Genomic DNA, 18065 nt, shown 5'->3' with positions numbered 1-18065 from the left:
ACATCCCAATAGGAGATTTAGGGGAGGTGGTCATATTTTCCAGTGGTGACTATGTATATAGTCAGCATTTTCCATGTAATACTTGGTTTAATCTCTACAGTACCTTGTGCATCAGGAAACTGAGCTCTGGAAATGTTACTTCTCTGAGACTGTCCCCTAATATAATGTGTGTATAAAATTCACTTACCCTCCCACTCTTTCCATAGTAAAGTGCACAGGAGCCTCAGCTAGTGGATAGATATTAACGACTACTGTATGAAATATGGATGACATGACACTTAACGTCATTACTGTGCTAGATGACAATTAAATGCAAGCATTCCTCATGGAATGAGAACACTAGAAGACAATACATATTTTCTCTATTTGCCTGGGTGTGGGATTTGGGACCAAGTAGTAACCTTTGCAGCCCTCGGTTTCCCTGTTTCCTCTATCTAATCTGTCTCTGCATCGCCCTCACGCTTTACATACCTGCCCCTTGTGTATTTGTATCTTAATAAGCATAGCGGGTTTAATACATTATATAAACTTAAGATAAACATAAAACAGACCCGTGAGTGCTTGTTGCCTGCTTGTTTGGGATCCAGGGTTCAGGATGGTAAGTGGCCCCCATCTCTCGCTGCCATATTGCCAGTGGCTCGCTGGTCTCAGATCTAGTAAGCATGCAATAAATATTTGTCAACTCAATAAGCAAAAAAAGTGAGCGTAAACAGAGAAAGCAGAACAGACCACAAAGCCTAACCCCTCGAGGGGCGGTGGCTTTGTGTGTGGTCCTCTATACCTCCCCTGGGACTGAGGCAGAGGGCACCTTCGAGGTGGCACCCCCTTCACCGGAGCAGCACCCAGTACCCTGGATTAATAAAAAGGATGGAAAAGCCTGGAAACCCAGGCCGTTTCCTTCATTCTCATTGTCACGATGTTGATTTGAATATCACTGCCTGTTTCTTCCAGCACGGATCTTCAGAACAATCCCAGACCATTATGACTGCGGTTAAAGCAGAGACAATAGAAAGCACAGTAAGTAGGCTGAGTTGGCGTCCTGTGCCATTCACCGGAGCGTGGGTTTTGCTTGCTTCCTCAGTCGGTGAATTTCTGGTACGTGCTGGTTATGAGCGATGAGCACACGGAGCGCCGCTGCCTGCTGTTCCTGCTCCTGGGCTGGGGGCTGCCGGCCCTCGTGGTGATCCTGCTTATCGTGGTCCTGCGAGGGGTCCACCATCAGAGCATGCCGCAGATCTACGGACTCGTCCACGGAGACCTGTGAGTACCCGGGCCGCGCGCCTACCTGGCCCCTCGGTGCCTTGGCAGCTTGCCTAGCAGCTGGCGGCCGTGGTTGCCTAGGACGCGTCCGGAGACCTCTGCTTCTCTGTTACTGCTTTGAAAGAGAAGCCGTTGCCTCCCGAGTAGCTTCGATGGGTGCGTTCGTCGGTGCATGAAACGCTACCCCGGGATGGGTCCCAAGCATGACTTGGTCTGTTAGACTGAGGCAGGCAGCGGCATCCAGCTAAATGCAGGTGCTCTGAGGAGTTGGGTGAAGACTCAGCGAAAAACTGCAAGTGTTTCCGGGGGAAGTAGAGGGGCCATGAGACCCCCTGGCCGGGAAAAGAGAGGCGGTATCAGAGTGAATGCAGTGTGTACAAAGTGCATGCGAACGCGTCCGGGTCCTCCTTACACGTGCTTGTTAAAATGACCTCCTGATCTTGAAATCTGACCCTTCGTTAGTCACAGGTAGACGCAGGATGCAGTCCCCCATCTGCTGTCTTGTAACTCTGAGGAGCACTCGGCCCTTTTTATGGATCCCATATGCAGAGAAAACAAAGCACAATCTTTGTAATAATGAGGCTTAACCAGCTCTATTGGTCTAATGAAAATAAGAGAAAAAGTAAAACCCTAAATAGGAAAAAGTACCCTATTCGTCGTTTTTTATTAATACATGTGCATAGTGCATGATGTTTGCAATCCTGTGGGCAGCCGGACGTGCGCAGAACAACTCAGCCCTTGTTTCATCCTTTCCCCGCCCTCCCTCGGTCTCTGGGTCCCATTCCCCTTTGAGAACAATCTGTCTCCCCACTTCCTATTGCTGCTTTTATTTTTCTCTTTACTTATGTTTTGAGTTTCTCATATAAGAGAAATCAGGTGGTATTGAAGCTTGTGTGTCTGATTTATTTCACTTAACTTTATGGTTTCAAGGTGCACCCATTTTCTTACAAATGACTCGAGTTCATCTTTCTTTATGGCAGAGTAGTACTCCGTGGTATGTAAATACCACATTTTCTTTCCCCATTCATCTCTCCAAGGACATTTAGGCCACTTCCAAGATTTAGCTATTCATAATCGTATGAGGACACTATTACTAATTATTTCCCTGCTTATTTTGAAGATAACAGCTAGTCAAAGTGAAAAAAATCTTTGAAAGGTAAAATACTATGTAAGCAGAAATCATTTCAATGTCATTATTGCTCCTAAGCAGTTGCATACATAATAAGTGTTATTGGTGTATAAAAACATGTTTCACACAGGCAATCACAGACGTAACCCGCAGCGCATTCAGATGAAGGAGACTCCAGACAGCCGCAAGACACACACTCAAATGCACAGATGCATGCTGGTATGCTAGTTAGAGTTGCTTTGTCTTTTCATTTTTGTGAGTCAGAAAGATTCTGTCATACTGAGAGAATTTTCAGAATCACAATTTTCTAACCTCCCACATTTTACTACCATTATAACTTTTCACGTTTTACTTCACTGCTTTAAATTCTGGGCTGCCCAGATTAAATTCAGAAAAGTCTGCCTCATTCTTTGTTAGATACTAAGTAGCCATGAGGCGAGGCCTGGTGTCCCACAGCCTGTGTCCTGCATGAGCCCCTTGGCCAAAGGTTTCTCTGACAGCAGTTGTAGCCTAACACGTGTCCGCCCCGCCTCAGTGAACAGGGCCAGAGGGAAAGATAGGAGTGTTAATTAGAAGAAAGTCTCCTCGCACCTCTGAATGGATTGTTACAGGAGAAATAAACCACTATGCAACAATAGCCAAATGAACTAACTCTTAAAATGTTCCTTCTTAAACATTTGCAAGATGTCCTCTGTTGCCAGCTAAATTATATATATATAAAATAATAATGTATACTAAATTATAATATATTGGTTTTAATATTATTCAATTATTAGATGCAAAGTAACTAAACTTTGGAAGTATTAGGGACTACTTGTCTCTTTAATTCTCAGAGTATTCCTAAATCATTCCCTGTGAATTCATTCAAAGTTTCAAGGAATTCTGTTTTTAATATCACTTCAATTGCAGTGTATAAATATAAGTGTAAGAATATAAAGTGGCATATATATATATTAAAATATTGTATACATGCCATTTTCCTGATGGTAAAGGTACAATTTGTGGTTTTGTGAAATGCATAATAGCGCATCTGCTGTTCACCTGTCAATTTGTAGTTATAGTAAATTTCCTTCCAGTGAAGAGATTTCTCTAAATCCCTAAGGTATTAATACATGGAAACTGTTATTTTTTAAAAGTTTTTGTCACATTTGAGGTTATACTGCTGTCATTTAAAAAAAGATACAGGGGGCCAGGGATTTAGCTCAGCGGCCCCGTGCCTGCCTTGCAGGCACATGGTCCTGAGTTCAATCCCCTGTACCAAAAAGAGAGAGAGAGTTAGGAAGTGGCCTCCTTTTGCATCAGCGGAAAACATTGTAAATTCTTTCCCAGTATTCTGGAAGTCTATACGTGGAGCCAGCCAGCCTAAGATTTTCTAAATTACAGATTCATTTTCTTTCGAACATACAGAACTATCCATATTTTCCATTTCTAATTCTTTGTCAGTTTTGTTTTCTTTTTTCTATGTATTTTTCCATTTCATTTAACAAATCATTTTCAATGTCTGTTAAGACCTGTAGTGACGTACCCTTGTTCATTTTTAACATTCATAGAGTGTGTCTTCTCTTGCATCTTTTTCTTTCTTTCTTGATCAGTTTTGGTGGGGGCTGATCAGTATCATTCTTTTCCAAAGCCAATTTTTGACATCTTAATATTCTCCATTATATATTTGTTTTCAATTCCATCAATGTCTTTGGTCCGCTTTTTAAATTTTACTAATTTTAATGTTTGAGCTCTGACTTATTTTCTAATTTCCTGAAATAGATATGTAAATGCTTGACTTTCCACCTTTTCTAATACATAGCAGTTTGTAATCCCTACTTTAGCTATGTTGCAAGTTTTGAAATACACTATCTTCATGATCACTCAGAAATATTTCCTAATTTTCATTGTGATTTCTTCTTTTACCTATAAATTTCTTAAAAGTACAATATTTCATCTCCAAACATTTCTGACTTCTCAGCCTATCTTTTTTTTAACTGATTTTCATTGATTTTACTTTGGCCAGAATGCATTGACAACACAACTTAGTTCTTTGAAACCTATTAAGGCATTTTTTGGTCTGTCTCAGGGCTAGCACTGACATGTTCTGAATTGGAAAAAACAACCCAGTATAAATCTGTCTCTGTGTCTCTCCTCCCACTCCAAGAACTTCAGACACTCAAATATAATTAGTAAAAAATATTTAAGATACCTAGAGATCACTATATAATGCCAGATGCCTCAACATTTTAAATGCCACATGAGACATATCAAACCTTATAAGAAAGACATTTTCTTATATATATATATATATATATGTAAATGATCAAATCCAAATTTAGTAAGACCAATGGATTTTTAAAATCTAGATTTAAATCACTCAATCAGATTTGGAGAAAGACCCAAAGAGCTATAAAATTTCAAATGTACTTTTTTCCTGTGTGGAAAATCAAAATAGATGCTTATTGACTGTCACAGAGCCAGATGATCCTGTAGGTATACAAGGAATGATACTCCACATCATAAAAAGAAAGGTCCTACATCTTATAAGGGAATAGTGCTTAACTACAGTAAGGACAGAACCTGCCCTTGAGTGATTGCTGTTGGAGTTACCTGAAGAAGTTCGTTTATTGAGTCTTTGGAAGTAGACTTCTTTGGAAGTCTTTGGAAGATTGCCTTCTTTACTACTGTAGGTAAACAAAACTGCTGAAGACCTTTCCATGAAAAGTGCAAAGGAAAGGGTCAAACTGACTCTTTGACTCAAAGCCAGGATGGAGGGGGAAGGAATGTGGTCCTGAGAACTGTCCCAGAGAGTATACTATTAATCTGCGACCCCAGTCCTGTGAATACTGAAAGGTAGAGTGAGTGGTAATGAATGTCAGGACTTGCCGAAAAGACGCTGCTTACCTTCGCCTCAGACTCCTACCCAGAAGTCATCTGGACACCTCAAAAAAATGTCAGGAACAGTAAAAAGTCGTGATAGTGATAAGTTGCCTCCTACCTCCAAAGCGCTTGTTTTTGCTCATTGTTGCTAATTCATATTAATTAAAATGTATGGAAATCAGCACTTCCTGAGTAATGATTATGTGCAAAAATCTAACTGAATTCTCTTCTATAAGCTTAGAATTTTTATCATAATAAAAAGACATTAAGTTTATAAAACATTTAAAAATCATGCCAATTTTTTAGCTTTTCAGTAGTTTAGTTTCTTAGTATTTCAGCTTCATATTTAACTTTAGATACTTGTGACAAATCCTATTTGGATTATCCTGCTCCTGAACTAAATTACCCATTTTATAAATTTCTCTGACCTCTGAAAACAGTCTGTGATGGTGGAGCGCTGTACCTGCCAGTGGATGAGCCCACGATGAGCTTGAAGTCCAGGTGCCCTTAGGAGGTGGCCTGGGTGGAACTGGGTTCTCTCCCTCACTGGCGCTCCCTTCACCCTGCTTCCTGCTGCCATGAGGCGAGCAGTTCTCCCCCCACCAGGACCCCCTGGCATGCTGTCCCTCTTGCAGCCAGCGGACTTTGGACCAAAACCTGAGCTGAAATAACCCTTTCCTCCTGAAGGCTGAGGGTACTGAGCATTGTGTCTTAGCAATGAGGGAAGTGACCAAACCACCAGTCCACTATTCTGCAATTTGGTTTTTATTTACTGAACAGTTTTCTAAATCAGTATGTATATCCATCACATTTTATATCATAATCTACTGTCGTATTTTTAAATCAACCCTATTGGTGGAGTTTACACTGTATTTCCACTTTTCCTTACAACAGTGTTGTCATGAATATCCATGTTTTAGTCCGGTTTACATGACTGCAGGGAAATTCCCAGGCAGGCTAATTTTTTAAAGAAGAGCTCTCTGTGGCTCACAGTTTCAGAGATTCCAGTGCCCGGCTTGGGGCCAGACGAGCTCTGCCAAGGGCCACCTTGACTGCATGTGTGTGAGGACGAGATCCCGTCCCCAAACTAGACCCAGAAGTCAGATGCACCGGCCTGTGCCCATAGTAACTGTTACTCAGGAGGCTGAGGCAGGAAGAGCACTTGAGCCAGGGGTTTGAGACCAATCTGAGTAACACAAGACCCATCTCAAACTAACAAACAAAGAAAAAATACAGGAAACAGAGTGGGTGGGGGTCCCCAGCCCTAGCATCCCTCCATGGGCGCGTCCTGAGCTGACCTAAGGACTTCCACTGGACCCCACCTCTTAAAAGACCCACTACCTCGCAGGACTGTCACCTGGGGACCAGGTCTTCTGCACATGAACCTTTGGGGGCACACTTCCACCCTGTCTGACCACAGCACCGTGTGTGTGTGTGTGTGTGTGTGTTTGTGTGTGTGTCTTCATACATTCGTGCTCAGATTTTCCATAGCATAAATTTTGAAAGTGGAATGCCACAGTGAAAAGCTACATATATTATATATTCATTATACACATGCTACATATACTTAGATTCTGTATATCGATATATATACACATATATATTTTTACTTTTTGGAAAAGATATTGTCAAAATGTTTTCCATAGAAATTTACACTCAAGCCATAAATTGTGGCAGAGCTTGTTTCCCCACATTCTTTCCCATTTTTGTTTCCATTTCTTCATTTATTAGCTATGTTTTAATAACTTCATTTGTTAAGTACCAGACACTAGACTAAGTGCATATTCTCATTTATCCTTATACAGCCTTGTGAGTTTGCATATCTTTGTGTAGATGTATTTAGCATTTTTATTTCTGTTTTGAATTGCTTGCTCATCTCCCTGCATTAATTTTTGTCTGCTTATTTTTTCCAATGATTTGAAGAGTGCTTTTTTCCCTTTTTTTGGAGATAAAGTGAGAGGCTATGTTAAGGCTATTAATTTTTGTCCCTCTTGAATCTTCATTCCTCTATTAATACAGTTTTCCCCTACCCATTTTAAGGAAATTTACATTTTAATATATAAAGTGAGCCTTTATTGATATCAAATTGTTGCAGAAAATTATTTTAAATACTTTGTGTTGCCAGTTAAAATTTCCAACTACAATTAATGATATAGTTGATGTGTTGAGAACATTGGAAGTGGTCACTCAGGGTCAAAACAGTGAAAATGCGCCTTATTGCAAGAACCTCAGTCTATGATTATCCTAATTTATTAACTAGAGGCAGTGTCAGGAAAACTAATGATTACTTTCTAATGCAAAGTGCTAACAACTTAGTCATTTGGAATACCAAGAGGAATAAAGAATTAGGAAGTAGGTAATTGTAGAACCACAGGCGGTAGGATTGCAATGATCATGACATTTGTGAAGTTGCATTTTGTCTTGCTTCTTTTCTTTAAAACTTTTGGTCATAAAATTTTTTAAAAACTTGATAAACAGAATGTTTTGCAGTGTGTTAAGGACTCGCCTTTGGAAAACTGAAAAAGCTCATGCAACCACAGTGTTCCAGTGTGGGTTCTTTACATAAGAATTTCTGTTGTGGGCATCTCTGATGAAAAAGTGGGGCCAGAAATACAGTTGGCTTATCCAACAAGCTGTCAGTGCGATGAGAAACCATTCCTGCCTTACGAGGATTTCTGGTAGTTGATTTATGATTGGGTTCCTACTTTGTAGCTTCTCATGAGAATCTGCCTATTTCTTAAAATAGCCTTCTTTTCTTTCTTATGAAATTGATCAATATCTGTTTTAGAAATTATGGAAGGCAGAGAGGATATAATTTTTAAGATAAAAATCAGATCTCTCCTCATCACTCAAACATAATCACTTCTAATCACTGAAGTGTTTCTATTTATGTCTAGATTTCTGTGCTGTAGCTTTACAGTACAAAGTTGGGATCACAGTTTTATCGCCTGCTTATTTCACTGAGTCATTCTAATTATCATTAGAATTTCCTTTGCCACTAAGTAGACTTCAGTTTTTTTAATAGATTCACAATATCTATCTCATTATAGAATTTATCAAATTTTTGCCATGTTCCAGCATCCAACATTTCAGTTCTCCCTTGAAGAGTCTGAAGTAAATTTGCCATTTTTCCACATCACAGATTCCTTGAAATGAAATTACTGGATTAAAGCATGACATCTTAACAAATACTGAAACTGTCAAATTGTCGTCCAGAAGGGTTAAGCATTTTCGGCCTTAGCAGCACCAAGCACTGGGCAGGTCTTGATGGCTAATTTTATCAGCTTTCTGGTTTTGATAGGTGAATGTGGTATATTTGTTAGGGTCTCCAGACAAACAGAGCCTGCAGGGTGAGTGTGTGTGTATGTGTGCACATGTGTGTATACAGCGAGATTAATTATAAGGAATTGTCTTGTGCAGTTATAGAGACCAACAATTCCTGAGATCTGTAAGCTAAGTCAGCAGCCAGAGATCCAAGAGAGCAGTTGTTTCAGTTTGATCCCAAGGCAAGGATCAAAATTCCAGCAGGAAGAATTCTGTCTTACGCAGAGGAGAATCTGCCTTTTCTGTTCCATCCGGGCTTCGCCTGATTGGGTAAGGCCCACCCACGTCTAGGGCATCTGCTTTCTCCAGTCTACACCTTAAATGTAAATCTCAGCGGAAAGCATCCCCCCCCAACAGAGTAACCTATGACCAAATGTCTGTCCAGGTGCCTTTGCCCCGCCCCCATTTCTAATGTTTAAAAAGATCTGCGATGAAGCGGCTGTGCTGCATTTCAAGTTGCCACATGAATTTAACCATCACATGTGGAGATATATTTCTGTTTTTGTTGCTACTTCTTTAATGAGACCAGGAAGTTTGGACATGTCTTTACATGTTCATTGGTGATCTGTACCTCTCATATAAATTGTTTATATTATTTATTCATTTTTCTATCACTTTTATAGTGTTTGATGAAAATATTTCCCACAATATATGATTTACATGTTTAAATCAATAAAATACCTCCATCTTTTTCTATATTTTTTCTTGTATTAGTTGCATGCTTTGAAAATTCTTTCTTTAATTGTCTTTTTCTTCCTTCATATCAGGGAGGGTTCATATCTCCTGAATTCCAATTAGCTTATTTAGTGTTCTTGCTACCTAGTACTAGTATCCACACCCATTTCTTTTTTCTTTGTGTTTTACCCTTTCAAATGTTTCCTACTTATTGCTAATTCAATTTATGCTGCATTTATTTCTTATAGTAGCAAATTTATCATTTGCACTTGATATTGTTCTTTGCATCAAAACTCAGGATGGGCCGGGGATTTAGCTCAGTGGTGCTGCCACCTGCCTCGCAAGCGGAAGGTCCTGAGTTTGATCCCCCCGGTAACAAAAAAAAAACCCTCAGGAAATATGACGTTATTGTCTGGTATTTTGTGTTAACAAAGATTAGCCTGATAACTATTTTTCTATCTAGGTGTATTTTTTTCCTCACCTTCTTGTGTGCTTATAGATCTTTGACCTTTTATTTCTGCAGTGTGAAAGTTTGATCCGAAGTACATAGGTACAGGTATTTTTTCCTAAGCTTGTCTGATCCTTGGTGTGGGTCCTTACGTCCTTAAGATACAGTTTGCTCTGACCAGTGAAATTTCCCAGTTTTACGTATTTTATTCCCCACTTTTTCATGGTTTGGGAAGGAGAGCTACCCACGGATTGTGGGTGCCTAGCACCACACTCTGTCTTCCACATTCATAATAATAAGACTTCGTGTTTGACCAGCTTTCAACTCTGTGACTTCCGGGGGCGTGCAGTCATTATAGCCGTCATCTCTCTCTCTCTCTCTCACACACACACACACACACACACACACACACACACACACATCCCTGGGTTCTGCAGGGCTTCTCCTCACCTCAGCCTCCAGTGCGCATTCAGCTTACCTCACCCCCCTTCCTTCTGCTCCACGATTAGAGCCCTCAGACAACTTTTGCCTGGACCTTCTCTGGCTTCTTAGGCTTTGTTTTCTTGTACTCTATTTAGAAAGCAGCATTCTAAATCTTTTCTAGGCCCAGTAATAATTTTCAAAATGATCATCTTTCTTTATAGATTGGGGGGGGTTACTATTGCCCCTTATATGTCCTATATTGATATTTTTTAAGAGTATTTACTCATTCTAGAGTGAGCTCTCTATCCGGCCTGATGTTACCTAACACTCAAGGTTATGATATTTTGGCTCTGTTCACTTTGTCCTTAGAATCTCCTTTTTCAGATACAAAACTTGGCCTGAGATATATGTCCATCATCGTAGTCCAGTTAGCAGTGATTAGTGAGTGCCCATCTACTGTGCTGGCCTGCCATTACCTGCATGGCAGGGCCTCTGATACTTTAAGCCAATGGAGTACATGAAAAATGTTGACAGACGTGACTGGAAAGGTGATCCTGACTTGTTCCTGGGTGATATACTTTTCCTTAGAACCAGAGCTCTCAAAGGACCACATCCTAACACAGTCTTCTTTACACCCACCAGCCCCTCAGATTTGGTGAGCTGCAACTTCCAAAACTAGAGAGCAGTAGCGTCAGTACTGACCAAAGGGGTGGACTGTGCAGAGGAAAAGGGCAGAACAGGCTCAGAAAGAGATGCCATGAGCTGCGTGGATTTCTAGTTGAATGAGATCTTGGCTCTTCAATGGAATGAATACCATGTAAACCATTAGGCCATTTGTTGCTTCACAGGAAATTAAGGTATAAAGAAGTACAAGGTCAAAATAATTGTAAATAGCGTATGTGGATTTAAACTAGCATGACATTAATTCACAGATCCATCACTCCTCTCAGACACACACTGGAAATTCTGTTCTGCTTAAAACAGAGTGACTGATATTTTATTTGAACATCTGATAATTCTTAGAAAACAGAGGAAGCAGTACGGTGAACTACTTGACATAGTTGTGTTTAGTTCTAGCAATACAAATGACAAGATCCCAGGAGAAAATGTGACTTTTGATTTGGAGCCCTTAGAAACAGGGAGGGAAACTCTGATAAAATTAGATACATATTTGTGCACACTGAAATTAAGCAATGTCAATTTTGAAATATTAGACAAAAATAAGGTAGTTCATCAATATAGGCTCAGAAAGAAAAGACAGTGCCAGGGAATGAAAGTTTCTAAAATTAAATTCAAACAGTATAGTTGGAAATGATTTTAAAGAGGGAGAAAAGAGGAGACAGATCAGAAAATCAGAACCAGCATAGGTATGTATATACTTTCTGATAGGACTTGAATGTAAGAAGGACAGGAATAATGTATAAGAACATCATTAATAGAAAAAGATTGGCTAATGCAACAAAAAGAAAAGTGCCAAACTAAAAATGATAGAAGTAGGGCCAGGGATTTAGCTCAGTGGTTTCACTGCCTGCTGAGCAAGCGCAAGGACCAGAGTTCAATCCCTGGTACCAAAAAAAAAAAAGTGATAGAAGTAGCAGAAAGATCATTTGAAGTTTATGCTCAGATTAAAAATACACTGAACTGTGGAAAAAAATCTACTTAAAGAAGGCATTATTGTGATAGAAAAATAAAAGATACCCAAGTCCTATTTAACTTTAATCTCTGCAAAAAGAATCTATGGATAGAGGGGAAGAAAGGCTCCCTTCAAACGGCTTGAAATCTCAGAGAAATGAGCCAATTCCATAAGCACGTAGGTGTTCTAAAAAACTTCACGCTTCTCTTCCAGCATGAATACATACAAATATGAGAGTTTGTTGGACTGACCTCAAGGTTTGTAGATTGAAGGTACGGTTTGCTAACAAATGCAAAGTAATCAGATATCTTCCCCACTTTGGTAAATTAGACTCTGAATTCTCCTGGTCCTGAAGAAAATCCTAAAATTTCTTAATAACTAGATTCCTTGGGAGCATTAAAAAAAAGTGACAATAACCTAATATGATGTAGTTTATTAGAATGATTTCCTTTATAAGGAAATGATTGGGAGAAAGCTGTAGAGATCGTCCTCTTTGACATTTTCCCTCATGACTTTCTCAAAGACAGGATGGTGAAATATGGGTTGGAAATGGCTAAATGAGGATTAGGGTTGATTTAATGAATGTATCTGAACAGTCTTGATTTAATAATTTGTTTCGAAAGCTAAAGAGAAATGCCAGATAAGAGTGGCATTCCAGGAGAACAGCTGTGGTGGTTAGGAGGGGGTCTTGAGACATCACATAGTATCTCGATACCAGCACAAGTTGGGGAGCTTGTCTAGGAAAGAGAAGTTTTGAGGGAGGCAACATGACTTTCTTCAAATAAAGAACTGGAATAAAATGAGAGGCCTGGGAATCAAGCATTGGAGAGAAGTTAATTAAATAAACCCTAAAGCTCTTCTTCCCTCAATGTGTTATAGTTTGGTCCCATAATTTAGGCGAAAAAACCTGAGTGCATATATAGTTTTAAAAAGTGTTTTTAAATATACTACATTCAATTCAATCCTACACTAAAGGTGGACACTTTCTACATTTCTCCAAATTCATTTTAGCTTTTATAGCTTATCTATGCTGATTTTAGAGGAAATGCTCGACAAAGTCTTCGGCTGACAAATCTGCTCCAAGATTCCATTGCTAAAATGTCACTAAAGATAAGATTGATAATCCGAAATTCCTTCCTCTGACAGAAAAAGACAAGCCAAAATATTTACATAAAGAAATTTAATGGAGATTTAGGATGTATCTCACAAGGATATCAAAACCGTTTCAGGCAGTAGTTCCAGTTTGCTTGCTGTCACTATCTATGGCTGTGGGAGATCTGCTTGCATTTGCATTGCATTCCCAAGCTTCCTTATGTGTAGTCTTCCTCCTTGGCTCAGTAGTCATCATCTGCAACTTCCTCACCATTCTCTACATCCTGTTAGTCACTGGGCTATGGATCCTTCTGATAGCACATGAAACCTGCTCTCTCCTGTCCCTTCCTACATCATAGACCTAAGTTAGGGGCTCGAGCTCATGAACACATCTATTGCAGGAGCTCCTGAACTGTTAGCATCTACCCCTACCCTGATTCTCTTCCTGTGTATCACTAAAGTTCACTCTAAGTCACAGATCTGCTTAAAACCTTTCAGAGATTTGAAACTCTCTGAAAAATCCAAACTCTTAGACACAGTAGGCAACACCCTTAATTTATTGGCTATACCCTATATTTTTCTAACTCTTCATTGCCACTCTTGCAAGCTAAGCCCAAGATGTATGCTTTTCAATTTAGACTACTTGTGGAGTGCCCAGAATCACAGAGCTACAAGGTATGGCTTACCTGCCTAGAATATTCACTTTATTTCAGATTTTTAATAAGTAATGGATCTAGTAAATAAGTTTTAAAAATATCCTATACCTATAGTGTTATGCCTTGTGACATTTGAATAGGAATAAACATACAGAGCCTATGGGAACAGATACAGGCTTTAAGGGGACTAAAGCTTCTGTAATTTAGAGGACCAATCTTAACACAAAGTACACAAAACTGCAAATGCAAAATGAGGTACAAAAGTGAAAATTATTTGTAAAGATAAAAAAAGATTATAACAAACCTTGTACCTAAAAAAATTCAGAAAATACCCCAACATATAAAATCCAGAAAAACAAAATAAAAGCTTTACTGTTAGTTGTCAGCACACTTCTAAAATTTTTTCGTGTGATTTTTATCTCTACCATTTGGGCACGTCTTCACATGGTGTCAGTTAATAACAGGTTCACTAGTGAAACGTGAATGAGGCTCCCTCTTACCATTAATGGTCCACTGGAATTTGTTCCCGCTGACATCCTCGCTGTTGGTAGTGTTGCCTCAGGTTTTCTACAACAAAGACAGAACTCTCATAAATTCTACTCCATGTAATTTTTTATTAAAAATAAGTCAATAAGCATTTACAACATTATACATTAGATATCTTTCTGAAGGAAGTGACATAAAGGTCTGATCACTGGAAATTTCTAGCTCCTCTCCTCGTGCTCTCCCATGGCTCACTGCGGTTGGACATCGGATTGCTGTGTAACCTCTGACCCTGTGTGTCCTCGTCACTGATGCCTCCAGGACAGTATGGTGGGTGGTGGCTGAGAAGGACTTCACTGTGAGTGGAGGTATCTGCCAGCCAAGTTGACATGTCTGTCCCACACTCCAACAAAATCCATCCCCATCTGAACTCCCCATGGCCACATCCCAAATTACCAGTCATTCGGGTGCATCAGTGCATGGAGTATGACAGAAGGGAGCTTGGAAGTGAAAAGACAGTGGCCTTAACTGATTGCAATTAGATTTTCACCTTGGTGTTATAAATGTAACAAAAACTCTTGAATGGATTGCTATTGGAGCCTTGGAAGGGGCTCCACATGCCAGAGGGCCTGGAATTCAAGTTTCCTAAACTTCCCACTCACCCACTGCTCCACCCTCCCCTGGTACCTGATCGTGGACACAAAGCATCTTATAGTAGACTTGTCTTGTGGCTTTGAATGTATCAGCATCATTCCACAAATGTATTCCTCCCAGAACTCCCTGTCTGCAAGGTGAGTATCCCGTATCTGAAGTGCATGTTGCAGGAAGTGCTTCAGATTTTGGATTCTGGAAATGTGCATGGTTTCATCCATGGAGCATACCTAATCTGAGTATCTGAAACCTGGAATGCTCCCAAAGCTGAAATTTTTTGAGCATCATATCAGCACTCACAAAATGTTGAGTTTTTCATTAGGGACATTCAAACTGTACTTTGCTCTTGACTTTGTTCCTTCTCCTATACCCCTCATTGTCTTGGCCAAAGATGCTCATTTCTCTGCCATCCTGGAAGGTTCCTACTTGTTCCTCCATCTCCAGAGCAGAGCATATATGGGAAATGCCAACATTTTCCTTGTTAGCATTGATTTTTCCCTCCTAGCTTTTAACATTCTGCTGTCCTAAAAGAACTTTCTCCCCTAGTTGGGGAAGTTGAGAGGGAAAAAAGTTGAAGAAAACAGAACCCTGTCCCAAATGAATACACATCAGAAGGATAATGGAAAAGTTCATTGAATTTTGAGGATGAAATAAAAGAAATTCAACATTAATAGTGAGCATTTTAAAAAGCAGCAACTTCAGACTAACAGAACTCCCATCTGTTCTTTTCCATGGTTGTTCCAAGTTGAAAAGTCTGGGAAACACTGCCCTAGATGGGTCTGACTCTGCCAGTAACGACGGGTAGCACTGCTCTCACCACCTTTTCCTCTTTTTGCCACAGCCTTTTCCTTTTCTATCAAATGAATTTTTTCTCAACTCAAGGTCTAGTTCAAAGATTGTCTACTCTATGAGTTCCCCTCAGACTGCAGCAAAATTGTCTCTTTTTCTGTAAATCCTTTCACCACCCCTGTTTCTAACATTTATAAGACCCATTATAGTTCAGTATTTACCTGTCTCCCAACTGGGTTGCACTGACAGCTTCAGCACAGCCTCGCTCATGGCCGCCTGGAGGTAAATGTTGGTAAATCATAACAATCATTTTCAGAGAATCCTAGAAAAATTCGCATTTATGGTCGAATAGGAACACAAGCACTGACCTTTCAGCAGATACTGACGTTACCCTCTGATAAACCATTGCATATGCATGCAACGTGCTGTCTCCTCAATTCATAAAACCCTCAACAGCACGGCCCACCAGGCAAATGGAGAGGATATAGGGTCTGCCCATTCCCTGAGCTCTCTACACTCGAGGCTCTTCCCTTAGTGGATAGGAGGTAAAGCAAGCCCTGTGACCTTCCACCTCAGTCTCTGCACAGCAAGAGTAAGTGTGACCCTGGAAGACAGTGGATGAGGCATCGAATGCTGCCAGCGTTTCCTCCAATGAGCTTCCCAGAGGCCCAGAGGGGCCGCTGGCCACAGGCCTTCAGTGGGAAGCCTCCCTCCGTGCTGGTGGACAGATCTGAAACAAGACCCAGGGAATCAGGTGGGCCTGGCTGTACTGGGGATGGCTGGCTAGAAGCCACCTCTGCGTCCATCAGCGGGCGAGTGGATACAGAAAACGTGGTGTTTTTGTTTGTTTAAAATTTTTATTTGTCCATTTTTTCAGTACATAATGATTACATTCATTGTGGGGAGTTGGGACATGTACAGAACACATCTTAATTCTTTTTTTCCCCTTCCCCTCTATTCATTTTTCTTCTTTTTTTTTTTTTGACAGCATCTTATTTATTTTATAAATCTTTATCAAGTTAATTATCATAAATACAAATTAACAGCCAGGCTAACAGGCAAAAAACTATATAAAACACATGAAACAGTTATGGATTACAGTGACTTTTTTCTTTTTTTTCTATTGTCTTTTATTTTGCACTTTATTTATATGTTGGGTTTTTCATATAAAAGAAACTATGCCATATTTAAGTTTGTGTGTCTGATTTGCTTCGATTCACATTATGATCTCAAAGTACATCCATTTTCCTACAAATGACTCAAGTTTATCCTGCTGTATAACAGAGTAGTATTCCATTGCACATAAATACCACATTTTCTTTATCCATTCATCTGTGGATGGACATATAGGCTGCTTCCAGGATTTAGTATTATGAATTATGCTGCTATAAACATAGGTATTCGTGGATCACTGTAATACAATGTCTTTAACTCCTTCAGAAAGATACCTAGAAGGGGAACAGCTGGGTCAAATGGAATGTCTAGTTTTAGTTTTTTGAGGAATCTCCATACTGACTTCTATAGTGATTGTACCAGTTTACACTCCCACCAACAATGGAGAAGGGCTCCTTTTCCCCAACAGCCTCTCCACCATTTGTTATTGGCTGATTCTTGATGGTGGCCATTTTTCCTGGAGTGAGATGGAATTTCAGTGTTGTTTTACATTGCATTTCTCCAATGGCCAGCAATGTTTAGCCTTTTTTCATGTGTTTATTGACCAACTGTACTCCTTCAGAAAATATGGTATTTATACACAATAGAGTATTACTCTGTTATAAAGTGTCATAATGTGAAGTGAACCAATCAGACACACAAGCGTAAATATTACATGGTTTCTCTTATATGAGAAACCCAAAATATAAATAAATAAATAGAAAAATAAAAGTTAGATGATAGGAAGTAGGGAGATAGATCTTTCGCAAATGCAAAGTGGACCAAGAGGTGGAGGAGTAAATGAGGGGAGCAGATGAAAAAAGAACTGAGGAGTGTTGTGTCCATGCACCAACCACTTCCCCACGAGGAACGTAATCATTATGTACTGCAAACGTGGACTGAAGACAACTGGGAAAAAATAAGGAAAAATGACTCTGCTAATCTTCCTTTGAAATGGACTAAGACAATCTTGGGAGATTTCAGAACAAATGTTATATTTGATTCTAAGTATGCATGCCTCTAACGTTTGCTCTCTCATCTACTAAATATTTGTTAGTACCAAATAGTGAAAAATAATTGGAAACACTGTCTGTCATTACAGGTGTTACTTTTGTTTTTCTTTTTCTTTTTTTTTGGTACCAGGGATCGAACTCGGGCCCTTGTACTTTTGTAGCAGGTGGTGAAACCACTGAGCTAAATCCCCGGCCTACAGCTGTTACTTTTGGTGGTGGTTTTTAATAAAAGAATCTCATTAAAGTTTTTTTATCCATTTTGCAATGGCCAGTGATAATATGTGTGTCAGGTATTTGGAGTCAAGGAGAAAGAAAGACTCAAAATATCAGTAAAGGAAGGGCATACATTTCGTATGTTTCCATAAATTAAGGAAAGTTATCTGAATTATAAGTACATATTTCATATGTTTCTAAAACTCCTCAAATTGCTTTACTTTCTGAGTTCCATTAAAACATTACAGAAACAAAAGGCTGT

General features: G+C 39.6%; 1 protein-coding gene across 7 annotated transcripts in view; it reads left to right on the top strand.

Annotated features, from left to right (window-relative positions):
- Adgrv1 (adhesion G protein-coupled receptor V1) overlaps window positions 1-18065 on the top strand; it is a 483421-nt gene that overhangs the window by 364317 nt on the left and 101039 nt on the right. For 4 of the 7 annotated variants that reach the window (XM_087180966.1, XM_087180962.1, XM_087180961.1 and 1 more), the window contains one exon: window positions 1082-1260. In XM_087180966.1, the coding sequence (XP_087037092.1) occupies window positions 1082-1260 (179 nt within the window). Of the gene's footprint in view, window positions 1-951; window positions 1261-2519; window positions 5433-18065 lie in introns of those variants that run through there. The other 3 variants (XR_015438967.1, XR_015438966.1, XM_087180965.1) reach the window with 2 other exon arrangements.

Source organism: Heterocephalus glaber, unplaced genomic scaffold, assembly GCF_053883595.1.
Source record: "Heterocephalus glaber isolate CG9 unplaced genomic scaffold, H.glaber_assembly_v1.0 deba00001465, whole genome shotgun sequence".
In the NCBI taxonomy this organism is placed as follows: domain Eukaryota; kingdom Metazoa; phylum Chordata; class Mammalia; order Rodentia; family Bathyergidae; genus Heterocephalus; species Heterocephalus glaber.
Note: the sequence above shows the minus strand (reverse complement) of the source record. Positions and strands in the feature narration are given on the sequence as shown.